Source organism: Syngnathus floridae, chromosome 1 (assembly GCF_059516105.1).
Source record: "Syngnathus floridae isolate MCC-2025c chromosome 1, RoL_Sflo_1.0, whole genome shotgun sequence".
In the NCBI taxonomy this organism is placed as follows: domain Eukaryota; kingdom Metazoa; phylum Chordata; class Actinopteri; order Syngnathiformes; family Syngnathidae; genus Syngnathus; species Syngnathus floridae.
The window spans coordinates 4798882-4814633 of record NC_142413.1 but is presented as its reverse complement, the minus strand read 5'-3'; the positions used below and the strand labels follow the sequence as shown (position 1 = coordinate 4814633).

Here is a 15752-nt window from a genome sequence, read left to right as displayed (position 1 = left end):
TGGGACAGCAAAACATTCGATCGGTGTTCTATTTTGCTACTGTACTGTTAGAAAAGACACTCGCCGTAAAATTTGATGACTGGTTGAATCTCGGGGAATGTTCTGAACTCCCGTTTACACGGCAGAGTAGAAGTGAAGAATGCCCGCTTGTCCATCTGGCGGCCATGTTTCTCTTGCCTCCCATCACCGTGCTTCCAATTAGAAGTTGCACATCGCGGTGGCCGCCAGATGGTCGGGATGACGGAGCCAAACCTTTCTCGGGGCTGCGACGTCTGCGGAGAAATCAGGCGACCTGCCTGCATTCCCCTCACGCGCAATTATTACAGGGAGGCTTTGGGAATTGAGTGTGGTAAAATCCCCCAACTGCGCTCGTGGGAGAGCAGTTCTCTTCCCAATAATTACTTTTTTGCCTTCTACAAAACATACTTGACATTGACTTTCTAAAAATATTTACTCAACTGCTGTTGGAATTTTATTTTGAGGGCACTTAAGCGGTTCCCACTGTAGAGTATTAATCACAGCCATTGACAGCTATAGAAGTCTAAGGGCCATTATTTTACTTATATATTATTTGAGTGAATAACTTTTAAGGGCTATACTTGAAGTATTTCCTCAAATATTGAACAAGGGTTTTGTAGGAATGTGATTATTAGGTTGCTAAGCTTTTATGTGGACTGCTTGCTTCAAGCGATTCCAAAGATGAAGGCATTCCTCAAATAGCGGCTGGGCTGTTTATTCACGCCGATGAAGGAGGCGTCTCTTCTGAAGTAGATATCCATCAGGGAGGCCGTCAGTCGAGGGTCTTCGATTTTAATGGTTTCGCTACTCGAAAATCAACACTTTACTATAAATAGTGACCAGGGGGCGTTTATCGGCCAAGATGGAGGAAGATGTCTCGTCGTGGGGAGGCGTTCAATTGGAGCATTTTATTTTAGAAATTAATAAATAATTCCACAAATATTGGCTGGACTCTTTATTAACGCAGATCAGATTATTTGGCCTCTTCAATTTGATAGGTTCCACTGTGCTAAAAACCCGATTATCTACACCATGGATTGTCAACCGTTGGTTTGCGGCCTTCTAGTGGTCCGAGGCGGCATTGCAGGTGGTCTGCGAAATTGTATATGTCAATCCTCCTTCGGTGCGAAATATATTGAATATATTGAATGCTACACTTAGCGTATTTCCTTAAATTAATGGTCAGGCTGTTTATTTACTCCCATGGGAATGTTGTCACTTGGGGGGAGGCCTCCAGCTGTGCTACAACAAAACGCAGAATGAGATATTTGAAATTGCGATAATGATTCCCGTGACAGCACCGCTTGTTCACAGCCACCCCCCACGGCCCCACTTAAGTTGAAGGTGCAATCTCTCGCTGACCCCCGCTTACACGTTCCAGGAACCTCGGGAGGAATCTATTGAATCGGAACCGTTGGAGGTATCCGCCAAATTAGCCCATTTTCACATGTCAAATGAAAAGTCGAATGTGGAGGCGTTTGCCACTTTGCTTTTTTCTCTCGTGTTGGCGGAAATAGATTTTTTTTTTTTTTTCCTGGAGCGAACTCGCGGTTGGCAGCCGACCAAGATGGTGGATAACGATATTCTATGAGAATGTGCAGACTAGTATTCTCTCGTGTGGGGACCTACTTCACTTCATATTTGCGGCACAACAGAGAGGTGAAGCTTTGAGCACTTCAGCAGTGCATTGAATTTAATTGGATGATTTGCCAGCTTTTTTTTTTTTGTAATTGATTTCTCATTTTTGTGGTTTGACTCCGTCGCCTGTGCTTTATTGTACATTTGTCCAGTATTTACCATTTACGATATATATTATAGGATTAATTTTTTAACCTTGTTTGATTCATAGCCATAGACAAAACAAAATCAACATAATCAAAATTGTCTTTCTCTTGTTATACTGTTTATCAAAAATCATTCAATCCTGTTGGAGGTGCCTCTTTTTTTTTTTTTTTTACAGTAAGACAAATACATCTTGAACTAGGCTGGCCTTGCCGCTACCCAAGGAGACTCCGGAGCACCGAACGTTTTGTTGACAGTCGCCCCGGAAGAAGTTGTGAGCGGGGGAGAGACGCACAAGTAGGTCAGCTCTGAGGCGTTTGTTACATCATCATCATCATGCATATTCATCATCGCCCAGTTGTTACAGAGTGAACTCACTCCACACAGACACTCTTTTCTCTTCCCTTAATCAACCCATTATGGGATAAATTATAAATTGTGATATTTTTACTTCAAAGGGGGGAATCATTTTCATGCACACTGCCAATTAGGTACAAAGCCAAGGTGGTTGCCAGGCAGCCGGCGGGGTTAGCCTGCTGAGTTCCTGTACCGGGCCATTTAGTGGGCGGGAGCTCCTCTGGCTGTCTGCGAACGCCTCAACTCCAAAAAAAAAATAAAAAGCCAGCCAATTTGTATTTAGAAGTAGAATCGGAATACTCCAATTGACAATGTTGGGCAATGTTGGGTTAGCAGTCACTGAAAAGGCTGCTCGTGACAATTTGTTTTTGTATTAACAGGCTAGATTTCATTTTGTCCTACAAGATGATGCAAAACATTGACAAAAAAGAATTGCTGAACTTTCAGATGTTTGTTTTTCAAGCTGCGGTTGCTTTTATCTTTGTGTGCATTGTTTAAATGTCACGGCTAACTCAATAATAATGTGATTTATTTATTCCTAGAAGCATTCATGTTCATATGCCTTCAATATAAAACTGTCTTCAACATAAGGTCCCTGACAGAATTTTGAAAATAGGAAAATTCAAATAAATTGTTGAGGAAGTGAATTTCCATTGGTTGGCAGCTCTGACTTGCAAAGGTCAAATGTGATATATATATTTTTTAATACAACAAAACTGATAGCAAATGCCACTTTGAAACATACCGCTTCATGTCTTACTGCAGCGGGTTTACTTTTCCATGAGAAGTCATGTGGCTTTAGTCTGCTTTCCATGTTATTCTTCAGGCTTCACAGCCCCCGAAGAAGAAGATGACTATCTGGTAGCATCAAGTCAGCTGAAGGTCATCAGACCTACCAGCACCCTCTCAGCAATGTACCCACTCCTCCCCCCTCCCCAGCTTTCATCACCCTTGAAGCATGATCTTGAAAAGATATGACATTGACAGACACATAAACCAGCGGCCTTCTATCTGGCACTCCCTCCCCCTGCCCTCCAGTCCTCCAACTAATGGGTCTTTGCCAATAATAAACGAGCGAGAATCACAGGCTGCTTGATCGTTCTTGTGGAGCATCAGCCGATATTGAAGAAAAGCCCCCGAAGCCCAAGTTGGCAGAGCTGCTATCTTCACCGTCTGCATTATTTATATCATGGAAGTGGTTGTGCTTCGAGTATGGCACAAAAAAAGAGAAGTCACAAAAAGTCAAAGGAAGTCATTCTGTCAAGTTCTTTGTAACGTGAAAACAAAAAGCGAGATAGGATTTACAATGATTTTGTCACAAAACGCAGCAGAGAAATTAATGTATTCAAGTTAGAGACGCTTTGTGAGTGGCAACACAAGATGGCCGCCTTCTTCTTGTGTTGTTCTTTTGTAGCTTTGTTTAGGATAAAGTTTTGGTAGAGGAAAAAATATATCTAAAACGTGCTCAAGAGTCACTGCAATACGTTCAACGTGATATCACATTTAGGAGAGCAACAACTATTACTCCGAGATATTCGTTACTTGTATACAGTAAATGTTACTTTGTAATGAACCTATATAATAACCTAAAATAGACATCAATATCAGGTTACAGAAATAATCAATTCACATGTACAGATCAATATGCTTGTTAAACACAAATTCAAACAACTTCAGTACATTATTTATACAACTTACATCAGGTTCAGACTTTAACATTTCGAAATATTATCACATTTGATGTTTATAATTTAGACGTCTATTTAGGTCTATAACGAGACCAATTTTAGACGTCTAAATTAGGTCTCTAAAAAGCTATTAAAAGCTTTAAATAGCTTGCTTGGGGTGACCTTTCACGCATCCGACTGTGTAATACTGTTTGTTGTATCAAGTTGTATGTCTTGGATATTGTGTGAATAAACTAAACTAAACTAAACTAAACTAAACTAAACTAAACTAAACTAAACCAAACATAGACCAGACGTCGAATAGACATCTATGGCTGACAGGGTATGCAATTAGCTACGAGAGTTAGCATGGAAAATACACATGAGTTAGCGCGTAAAACACTTGCTAACCAGGAAGCTAACATGAGTAATATTAGCATGCTTTGGGTCTCACGTTACTTTACAAAATGGAAAAGAGCAAGGAAGCAGCTACTTTATATTCTGAGAAATAAATCATTTTACTGTTGGACTGTTGGGGGGGCCTAAACAAGAAAGTGTTAGCATGTCTGAAATGTTCCCAGCGTGAATGTTCGTACGTCTAAAAATCGGCGACATAACAGGGGGAAAGATGGTACAGTACCTTCCCAGGGTTGAAACCACTGTGTTGATGTTTTTCACGGAGACATTTCGTTGTCTTCCGGACGCCGACGGATGTACGGGCGTCTCGACGGGCTGTCGCTTTCGATCCGACCCACATCACGCCGTCGTAACTGTCGCCTTGCCTTCTTGCCCACCTCGCCTCCCCATTGTCCCTTGGCTGCACGTCACGCGTCTGTCATATTTGTGGTGATTCACGGCCAAGCCTTCCCTCCCACACTCCCGCACTCAATTATACGCCGGTCCCTCTCCGTGGTCGTAGTCTTTGTTCCCCGGTTGTTACTTAGAATCTCCTCGGCTGTCAGTCTTTCCGCTCCAAAGCTGCCTGTTTGACCTTTCCAGTACGTCACGTTCATATCGCGGTTGAATGCAAAGTGTCGGTCCGGGAGACAGATCAACACTGTGACTAGCTCAACACTCTAGGCGCCTTATTTGGTACCGAGACAGCAAAAATAGACATTTTGGTATCCTCCACAAACCGATTATTAAATGTATGCCCATCAGTCACCCATTTTCCAGGTATTGCGTTTTGGAAAGACTTTTTTTATTACATTCCCACCAATGTATTTCAATTGATGTCAATTTTTCACCTTCTGATGGGATTGGTGATTGGCTATTAGTTTTTTTTTTTTTTAAATTGCTTATCAGTGATTGGCTCCCAAATCCTAATCGTGTAAAGCCTAATGTAAATAACCTAGTCCTCATCAAATAATCCGATTTTTTGAAAAATGTTCAGTTTTTGTTTTTATGGTGTAATCTACAAAAGCTTTGACCTTGTCTTGTAATTTATAGTTGTGATGTTTCAGCAAAAAAAAAAAAAAAAAAAAAATCAACCTGTTTAACATTTAATCTACATTTTTTTTATCTTAATTATATTAGATTATAAAAACCGGACGTTTCTGTGATCAAGGGCTTTATAAATGAATTTGACTTATCCAATTAAAAAAATATCCAGTGAAATTGGGTGGAATTACTATTACTCAAGTCATACTGTGGAGCGTTGCCATTCTGAAGCGCTTCCAGACTTTGTAACAATGACATCAGCCGCCCTAATGAGAAATGAGTGCGGTAAAATGCTGTGCGACAGCATCGTCCGTCTTCATGATGTTCCGCCGCCCCATCACCCAGGCCTAGGGAAAGTCAAAGGACAAACGTGTGCACTGCGTGTCAATTGGTGTTCTCTGGCGGGATGGAACGCTAACTTCTGTATCAGCATTTCAACCTCTCCGGTGGAGGCAAACTGACAGGGGGTGCTTGAATAAGGTAAAAGACGTTATGCGTCGCTCCAAAGTCAAACCCCGGGAATTGGCTTGAAACATAATGGAGTGCATTCCACCCACACCGAAATACCCAATTTAGCATAATTTATCCTGTTGGCACACATGGTTCCAACTTCCAATTCCAATAACACAGATAAAAGCAACTTTTTTTTAATTAAAAATTTTAAGGCCGTAGTATCACCTTCGTTTTAGTTGTACCATCATTTATAAACATGTCAGGAAGTCTCTTCCCCTTAATTTTCTGTTTGTACATACCTTAAGCGTGGGTGTCCAAACTCCTTTTTGTTGTGTCCCACAATGTGCAATTTTGATGTTTTAGCAGGAAACATGAAGTTGACATAGTTGGCCTTCATGGAGTTACATACCGTAAATGACATGATGGGCCGTATCTGGCCTTGAGTTTAACATATTGTGCCTGACTAAAATAATTCAGGATGTAAGATAATGCCAGTTATATAAAATGAGTGAAATTATAGAATTATTTCTTGGTCACTTTTTTGAGTCGGGCTAATTCCTGAACAATATGATTCTGAAGGTCACTCTTAATTTCTTTTGGCCCATAAATAAAATCTAAATCGGATGCAAATGAATTACATCTCGGTAAGATTAACTGCAGCTTCCGCAGTGACAAAAACGGCGTGGCTAATTATCTCGAAAGAGTTGCCATTTTATCGGGCCGCAATCACGATTAAGCGGCCTGATGGTGAATACACACTGGCAGGATGGGAATGACCTCGCGCTGAACGAGTTAATGACACACTCCAACGCCTCTTCACAAAACGGAATATCAGACAATGGGCAGTGTTTGGGACGCTGACATGGCTGATACGATTTCTTTTGCATTTCCAGTGAGTCAACGCATATTACTGACTGACGCAGAGTTTCCAAAGACTCATGTCTGAAAAGCCGGTAGCCATAATGGTAGAATGTAAAAACGAACACGGAATAAAGGCGTATGGAAATGTGACATGTATTGTAAGGTCCTTATTGTTTCTGTAGAAATGTTAATTATTATTATGGTGCACATCGGGCCTTGCGAAAAGTTTTATATTTTCAAGTTGTCATACACAACTACAAGAAAAAAGGGTCTGTAGCGCCCCCTACGGAAAGGAATATATATAGATATTTTTCAAAAAGCATGATAAACAGTAAAGTTCTTTTTAAAGATACATGATATTGTCAGGCTTTATTCAACCTCTTAAAGTGTATACGGAATCAATGGCCAAGGTCATTTGTTGGCGGGCCAGCCATGAGCGCAGGCGAGACAGTCGGCGTCCTTTTGACCTCGCCACTCGGAGTCCGCACATTTCCATAATTGCCAACATATGCCATTTGTGCCGGGACAGTATTGAGCTTTCACCGCTAATCACGGCAAAGGGGAAAATAGCGCATGTACGTCTGAAGAGCCGGGTTTAAGTGGAAGGGAGAGCAGATGCGGCAAAAACCCTATGGTGGCCTTTCTATTGGGTTGCTATGGCAACGTGCAGCCGAGTCAGGCACGAGTGAGTCGTTATCAGAATACTGATTTGGGTTTGACAGGGGGCTTGTCTATTTGGCGCATACTTAATTTTTGTGTTTTTTCTAATCTGGAAGAATTTATCGCCAAACAGCGATGTGCGCTTAATGAGTCGGAAACTCATTAGTTGGGGAGTTGGTAGTGCCGTCTTTTGTTTATCACTGGGTTTATTTTCTCAAATCGCAATGGGCATTTTGGCAGTTATGGAAGAACAATTAAAAAAAAAAAAAAAAAATCACATTTAGTCATTTAAATTTATAAGTTGTGTTTCTAATTTCGATTTAAATTAATATTTAATTTTTTTTTTGAAACATATTTAAAATAAACTGACAGAAAAAGTATTTGCCCTTCAAACTTATTTTATTGATGTACTCAAATGTGTGTATGTGTGTGTGAGTGTGTGTGTGTGTGTGTGAGTGTGTGGGGGGGGAGATTGGGACTCAATACCAAAATATTAACAAAACAAAATATGTACATCCTCTTTAAAGACCAAAGTTCCAACAAAAGAAAACAACTCAACCCAAATCAAGTTAGACTTCACAACTTCAATGAATATCCTCACGATCAAAACAAACTCGACAGGCACCAACACAAATGGGAGGAAACTCGAAGCAAGAATAACAAAGATATTCATAATGCATATATCACACGCTGTTGTCTATTAGTTTGTCATCAACTGCTAACATCCAATCAATGACAACTACGTCGTTCTCGCCGCTCAAGTGGACGAAGCCATTATACACTGACGACAGGTCCATATATGCATCACGCAATAGTACATATTCGTAGATAAGTGAATATGAATCAACAAAAAGATAATCAGAGTTCCAAAGTGTGGTTTGTAAGACAATTTTAACATATCTAGAAGGGTTATATAGAAAACAAAATCAAAATCTCCAATAGATTTTTTCCCCACTTTTTTTTTTTTTTTGACAAGACTATTTTACAGAACAAACCAATGACAAATTAAATGTACCGTAAACACCTCATCTGGCAAACTAAGGAAGGATTTCCACTTGGGGCATCCAGAAAATTTAAAGTATCAAACTCAAAGCACAAGCTGGCCAAATAGCCCCTCCAAAATCTTATTTACATACTTAACTTAGCTTTCTTTTACTCTTTCAATATTTAAAAAAAAAAAAAGCAAAACAAAACAAAAAAAAGCCTTTTTGAATCAGGAGTGCGACTGGACCTGGCAGGTCCGCCACACTACGCCGGCCGGGAAGACCCGATCCGAGTGCGCTTGGCAATCAGACGGCGTCGCAAATCGCTGGCGAAAGGCTCAACTACAAAGACGGCAAACGGCGAGCGTTTATGCCGTAAATCTCTCCTGCTGCAAACTTTCTCATAAAGTTTCAAAGCATCATAAGATGTCATATGAAGATATTTCGCAAAGACAAAATATTTTTTGGATCATCATTTATCTTCCAGGTCCTGTAAAAAGTTTCTCCAAATTTCTCTTTTTATAAAAATAGACGCTTTTTAAACCCACATCAAAGAGGTTCGGAGCTCTTTGGCAAGGTACTTGCTTTAAGAATTTTTTTGTCTTTTCATCCATTAGACAGTAAGCGCAGACAAAACAGAGAACATTGAAAAGTTAGACAAGCAAAAGAAAAGAAAAAAAAATACGTTTTGGAAAATTAGCTGTAGCGAAACGAAAACAGAATCACAATAATACGGAATGACGAGAGCATAAAACCAAAGTGCTCACGGAAAAGAAAGCGATGTGACGGGCGCGACCGTGTGCGGCGCTTACGCTTTGTGGGTCTTATTTGTCTTGAACGACACCTGCAGCACGCGGTCGCCCAGGCGGTAGCCGTTCAAGCTGCCGATGGCCACGGCCGCCTCGTCGTAGTTGGTCATTGTGACAAAGCCGAAGCCTTTGCACTTGTTTGTGTTGAAGTCGCGAATGACCTTGACGTTGGTGACGGCACCGAAGGGCCCAAACATTTGCCACAGGATGCTCTCGTCGGCGTCGGGAGCCAGGTTGTACACGAAAATGCACCAGCCGCTGCTGTGACCCGGGATGTTGATGCCCGCCAGGCTGGTCACCCCGTCGATGGCCATGGCCGAGAACCTGCTGTGACAAAACACAAACGCTGCTCGCTCAGCTCAATCCAAAAACAAAAAAAATCTGGACATGCGCTGTGATGCCACGCAGACATGTTGGGCAGCAACTTCACGTTGTATGGCTCTCACACTAAAAATTCTAAGGAAATATTGATAAACACAGTTTTACAGTTTTGAAGAAACCAAAATTCAAAAGCGCTTAGAAATTATCGGGGCAACTTTCAGGCGGTGTCGCGCGAGATGAGTTGCTCCAGTTAGCCTTGCGCGAAACATCCAGCGTGACAGGTGTGCGCATCGCCGTCAAGGCGAGAACTTGTTCGGAAGGACGAGTCGGAAAGGGTGGGAGTGAGGAGAAGGGGCCTGTTCTATTGTCGGTGCCCTCGGCCACCGGCGCATCCTGAAAGACGTCTGACGCAAGAGACATGAAAAGGCGATGGGGCCGTCCATAAAAGATCAAGGTGAGCTCGCCCAGTACGCGTACAGTGTATGCGGGGCCGGCGCAACGCTCTGCAATAGTGGCCCAGAAAAGCGCAAAGCCGCCCAGTACTGACATGTTGGGACACGATGCGCCGTTCTCAAAAGCCACGAGACATTTTGCTCATACCCTCGCAGCGCCCGGAGCAATATTCATGAGTCCATTTCATGGCTATCATTGCTTCGTGACTGTAAGTACATCATGTCAAACGATGCTATTTTGAAGTCAATGTTTTACTGTTTGTGAATTTTGTGCTATTTCTACTCTTGGTGTTTATAGTTTAGTTTCCTCGCACACTGTAATGCTGCAGGTGAAATTCACAATACGTCACTCTTATGAAATAGTTCCACCACATTTTTGCTGGAAGCCAAATTGACCCTTTTTAGGGGGTCCACGATTTGTCATTTTTAGTGACCTACTTACACGGGTTAACGTTGTGTATCATTACTCAGAGGTCCAGAACAGAACTAGATTTTCAAGGGCTTGTAAAATGAACAGAAAACTAAATAGGAGTAAAAAGCCACAAACCTTTTCACGCCATAGGCCATATTGAGCAGGTTGTCCAGCCTGAAAACATAAGATGAGCATAAATGAGCGCATCACCGTCCGTCCATCCATGCAGACTTCATTTAATAACAAAATTGTTTAAAAATATTTTTAACTGAAAAATGTGAAAGTCTAGAATTAATGGAAACTCAAAAAATGGGAAGCAAATATGCGTTTGAGGAGAAACAAAATCATGTGAATGTTAAGCAGCATTTTTGTCCATTTTGAAAACAAATACACAAAACGTTAAACAGTACAAACTTTGAGCGAGACACTTCCGAAATTCCAAGCATGTTAGGTGCTGCCGTCATTTTTTTTTGTTGGTTTGCTCAAGCGCAGATAAACGCTACTTAACACTAACGTCAGCTTTTCTGCAGTGGGTGCTAAAATGCACACGCGGTGCTTCCCATTCCTCATGGTATGCTTAAAAGCATTTCCATCATTTTAATGTCTCCCCTTCACGTTTCTGGTGCATTTCGTCCTCATTCTAGCACTAACGGTAAAAGCAAAAACCATTGATGTTAAATTGCGTTTTCCTGCATGTTAGTAGTGCTGGGTGATAGATAAAAAAAAAAAAAAATCAGTTTGACTCGTCAAATGATGGTGACGGGTTGCGTACGTGAATGAGAGGCTCCCTTTGAGATGACACCCAGTGACTGACTGAGGAAATGAATGATCATTCGAAATGTGGTCGGCTGTGCCCCTTTTACCTGAAGCGTTGTGCCTGCTGTGCGAGTGGTCCCGGGTACCTTCGATTGGGCGAGTGGTACAGCTGCGACAACAGCGCCTGGTTGCTCTTCTGGCTGGGGTTGTTGGCAAACTTGACCGTGATGGGCTCAGCGGCGCCGGGCGGTTTCTGACAGTGAAGGCCCTTGATGGCCTCCTCGGCCTCCACCCGCCGGTCAAAGCGGATGAAGCCGACACCTCTGGAAAGACCTGTGGCACAACACATTGGTCATTGATGATGCAAAAAAAAAAAAAAAAAAAAAAGAAAAAGCACATGAACCCTACTTAACATTGTTATGGTTAGTTTACAGTGATTTTAAGAAAAATATCAAGGACTTCCATTTGGTCTACTTCTTGACTCCACGGGAGCCTTGTAGCATTTTGAAACCAGGGAAAATAGTTTGGTAAAATACATTTGAGTAAGTCTGTTCAAAAAAAAAAAAAAAAAAAAAAATAGACAGGTGTATACCGCCAGGAAGCAAAGATTTTCCTCACGGCTCTTTAAAATCGATTTTGGAAAATGACGCACGTTCATTTGGATGGCCTCGGTTTTTCTTTTTGATACAACTGCAAGCGTATTCGTCAGGACGGAGCATATGCAATATGCGTGGCTAAAGGAATCCCGGATTTGGCAAACGTCCCGATGTTTATTCGAGTGGGGCGTCTTCCACACGGCAGTCGCTCTAAAAATGCATTTCGTTTCTCTCCACGGAGCATGTCTCGCTCCAGTGGCACTGACGCACCCAAGTCCCGCTACTTTACACCCATTTCATATTCTACCCACTCCATGCATATTTATGAACATGTCGGGTGGAAAATTGCATTTTGGTATCTCGCACCGATACACCCGTGATGCATTTTGCAGGGCCCCGCTGTGTCATTTGGTTCCGTCTCTTTGGGGGACAAAACGATAAAAGGGAAATGGTTTTGAGAAAACCTCATTAAAGCTGATGCGAGTACGCAGTCAACTCATACGCCTACTTGTGGAATTAACGGCGCCTATTTTGCGCTGTCCAAACGCCCGTCGTCTTCTTAAGTCATCATGTAGCGAGCGCTCAGCTTGATAGCAAGCAGCAGCATGATGGATGAATTCCAGGAGCTCCGAGGAAATGAAAATAAAAAGAGGAGGCGCCATCGCACCCGACTCACCGGTCACCTGGTCCACCAGAATGCGTGAGGTGATGATGCGGCCATACTGCGAGAAGAGCTGCTCCAGTTCCGCCTGAGTCATGGTCTTCGGCAAGCCGCTGACGTACAAATTTGCATCTCGGATGGAAGCGGAGCTCGGACGTGCGTAAGACACCTAAGGGGTAGACAGACAGCCTTGAGCGCTAGTGCATCTCATTGTGTAAGATCCCCTAAAGGGTCATCGTAAATCAACAAAAGCCAATAAGTGCGGCTGGGGAAAATCATCCCAGCTCCGTTCACATGCTTTTAAGCCACGTTGTCTATTTTGACTCTACTCCATGAGAAGTTAGAATGAGAACATTTGGAAACTGCAACTTTGAAACTGAAGGTCATGGCGCACCATGGGCTCAGCGACATCACCAGCAGTACAAATAAAAAGGGCTGGTGGATTTTTCTGCTTCATTCTTATAGAATATTGATTAGAATGCCAAGTTCTGTCAAGTGGGAGCGCATCGAACATATGACTGAAATGTTTGATTTTGCTTCCACTTTAAGGCTAAGATATGTTTGAGGTATTTTTACAGCGTAACCTAAACAGGCAGAAACATTTTTTGGCGGACAAGCCTTTTGCATCCATGCCCACTGTGTATAATTAATCATTTGGCAAAAGAATGCATTTATGTATACAGCTATTAAATAAAACTGCTTGAAATGAATTGGTTTCAAAGCTCCTTCTGCGTGCGTTTGTAAGATATGTCAAGGTGGTCTTCAGTGAGAGCCCCCACCCTCACTTTCAGGCACTGCAGCTTTGTCATAGCCGCTTTTGCTCCACCCTACTCTCCCTTATTCTTTCCTCCCAGGCAGTATATGGAAAGCGCGAAGGTTACGCCGCCGCCGCCACACCTGCCGCCTGATGAATGCTAATGGCCGCCACCTCCCTATAAATGCATACTGCCGCTTGTACAGCACATGAAACCATAGAAACTGTTCTGCTCCACTCATGTGCCCCGATTAACAATATGCTCTCTTCCCAGGGAGCCTTTTTTTTTTTTCCCCTCCAGTTTCGTTATGCCACTGCTCCACTCCTCAACGCTAACGAGATTTTGGAGACATCTTACCTTGATGGTCTTGGTCTGAAGTCTCAAGCCATTCAAGGTGTTGATGGCTTTTTCCGCATCCTTAGGTTCCACGTAGTTGACAAATCCATAGCCGAGGCTCTGCCCTGCAAGTGCCAAATCACACTTGCTTGTTCACCGTACATTTGTACAGTAAAAAAATATATACATTTGTCATATTGTGAGCATTTCAAAATTACAAATGGCTGCTCCCCAACTGTCACTTTAATTCCCGATTTAACGTGACGAGATTTAACACGATGATTCGAGGCGATACAGTCAAAACATGCTTATGTAATCCTTAACTCATACAAATTTGGACATTCAAGTTTATCAATAGGTAGGTTTGTGAAAGTCAGGTTTTTAACACAACTGTAACTACCCGAAAGCTTTTTGCTGTGAAATTTTAGGATGAAGACAAAATTCACGACAAATTGACCTACTCTAAACTTTTTAATGTCCATTTTTTTTTTTTTACACTGTATGGCTTTCTGTGACATTCCCGGTCCCAAGGTCTGTTGCAACCTGCAGATGACAGTCGAAGCACAGCGGCCACTTCCCTCTGAGAAGACGCCATTTGAAGCCTCGCAATGGTGACCTTGCCGAGTCATCAGCAGGTTGCAACAGAGACACTGCAAGAGGCACACAAAAGGCACGCAAGTCCTCAGAAATTCACAGAAATCAAACGCCTGTAGTGAATTTTACCGTTCGACCTCCAAACGTTTACACGAGGTCAAGTCAAGTTGACGTGTAAATGGTTTGAGTGCATAAGCGGTTCAGGGAGTCGCTTGGAAAACTCCCAGATCGAAATGAGCTTACCTGTTATTTTGTCTCGGACAAGCTTGCAGGACTCTATCTCGCCAATGCTTCCGAACAAGCTCTTGAGCTCGTCCTGGGCCATGTTCTGAGGCAGGTAGTTGACGATCAGGTTGGTCTTGCTATCCTCCAAGCTACCCGGCTCCACGGGCGAAGAACAGTTGTTGGAGATGCTCGACGGCCCGTTGCTGTTGTTGTTGTTGTTGCACGTGGGCCCGTTGGACAGCTGCGTTTCCATGGCTGCTATCACCTGCTAAAAACGGGCCAGAGGAGACGAGTCATGAAAAAGGACAGATTCCATCACTCATACATCCATGACGTCAAGTAGGTGAAGCTACACTGCTAACGCGACTTCCGCACAATTGGCGATAAACAGGAACGGTTGCGAGAAGCGCTAACATGAGGTCAGAACAACAAAGGAGCGGCACACACCCCGGTCCAAGGCTCGGACGCCCACGAGCCACTTCTAAGCAGAGAGGCCACATCGCACAGTCTGACTGCCATGTTAGCGTCGAGATGTCTTCTGAAATGTTGACACAAAATCATGTTAGAGCAAAGGCAACATTCCACGGCCAACGCTCGCCAAAACCCGACCAGACACCATCATTTTGACAACCAAAATAAATAAATAAAATATCTCGGACAATAAGCGGCATCCAAGCGTTGGCGGCCAGCCACACAGTTCTGACACGCAGCTTATAAGCAAGAAGAGGAAGCAGGGAAGGTCCCCCAACAGTCAGTAGTCACTCCCACGGAAAAGAAAAATATATGCCTGAGACTATCGTCTGCTCCGTTTCTGTGTCGTGCTCGGTAAACAAGCAGTTGTTTAGCATTAGCATGCTAATTTACATTGGTAGATGCACCATTGTGACACCAGCTACACTTGAGGAATCAGTTTGATATTACCAAGAGAATTCAAATTTGTGTTGAAGAAATATGACCAATTTATTAGGGCTCGATCAATATGGATTTCTTGAGTCCAATTCCAATATTTGGCAGAATAATCAAATAACTGTTTTTGGTGCCTTAAGGCTTACAACAACAAATTATAGTCAGAACCTGTATTATTTGTCGAACTTGACAAGAGAGGAATTAAAGTTAAATAACATGCAGAAAAACATGGAGCCATGAGTTTATCAGAAGCGGATTTTGCTGTACAAGCAAAATCTTATACGCGGCAGTGGACTTCCACTGCGCCAACTGGTACTCCGCCATTGTTGTAAATGTGGTCGGTGTTGGGGCGCAGTCATACGGTCAATGTCTCAGATGCGGAGTTGAATGGAGTCACAGCTCCAATTTGTGGACAAAAGGCACGAGGACAACGCTGTGAGCGAAAATTGATCAGCGAATACTAAGACGTGTTACATATGCATTACTCAGGCCCATTAAGATTATTGTAAAAAGGGTCTCTTGACCATTTAATCGGTCGGGCGCTATTTTTTTTTCTTCTCAGATTTATCGAATCACATTTGGACATTGTGGTCGACAAAAGAGGCAGGCAAAAGCACATATTGTCGCTTCAATCTGTGGCTGGTGCATATTCCACCTTTCATTCTCGGCGCAAAAGCACAAACACTGGCCAGCGTCCCGCTTGCAGGC

The 15752-nt window shown here is 42.8% G+C and overlaps 2 protein-coding genes and 1 long non-coding RNA gene across 12 annotated transcripts in view; 1 reads left to right on the top strand and 2 right to left on the bottom strand.

Annotated features, from left to right (window-relative positions):
- The window catches only part of LOC148403503 (fatty acid-binding protein, intestinal-like), a 37830-nt gene extending 32944 nt beyond the window's left edge, over positions 1–4886 (bottom strand). The window contains exon 1 of the mRNA XM_088381027.1: positions 4465–4886. The gene's annotated coding sequence lies outside the window, so the exon portion shown is untranslated. The remainder of the gene's footprint in view (positions 1–4464) is intronic.
- Positions 1431–3227, top strand: LOC148403504 (uncharacterized). The gene is made up of 3 exons (XR_015859504.1): positions 1431–1677; positions 1979–2097; positions 2984–3227. It is a non-coding gene; the product is annotated as an uncharacterized LOC148403504 (long non-coding RNA).
- A 2732-nt stretch (positions 4887–7618) lies between the features above and the next one.
- elavl2 (ELAV like RNA binding protein 2) overlaps positions 7619–15752 on the bottom strand; it is a 24723-nt gene continuing 16589 nt past the window's right edge. For 3 of the 10 annotated variants that reach the window (XM_088375432.1, XM_088375396.1, XM_088375393.1), the window contains 7 exons: positions 14586–14676; positions 14157–14406; positions 13341–13444; positions 12244–12397; positions 11079–11304; positions 10351–10389; positions 7619–9357 (listed from right to left, as the gene is read on the bottom strand). In XM_088375432.1, the coding sequence (XP_088231558.1) occupies positions 9030–9357; positions 10351–10389; positions 11079–11304; positions 12244–12397; positions 13341–13444; positions 14157–14406; positions 14586–14657 (1173 nt within the window). In that variant the 5' untranslated portion in view covers positions 14658–14676 and the 3' untranslated portion in view covers positions 7619–9029. The remainder of the gene's footprint in view (positions 9358–10350; positions 10390–11078; positions 11305–12243; positions 12398–13340; positions 13445–14156; positions 14407–14585; positions 14677–15752) is intronic. The other 7 variants (XM_088375366.1, XM_088375414.1, XM_088375405.1 and 4 more) reach the window with 5 other exon arrangements.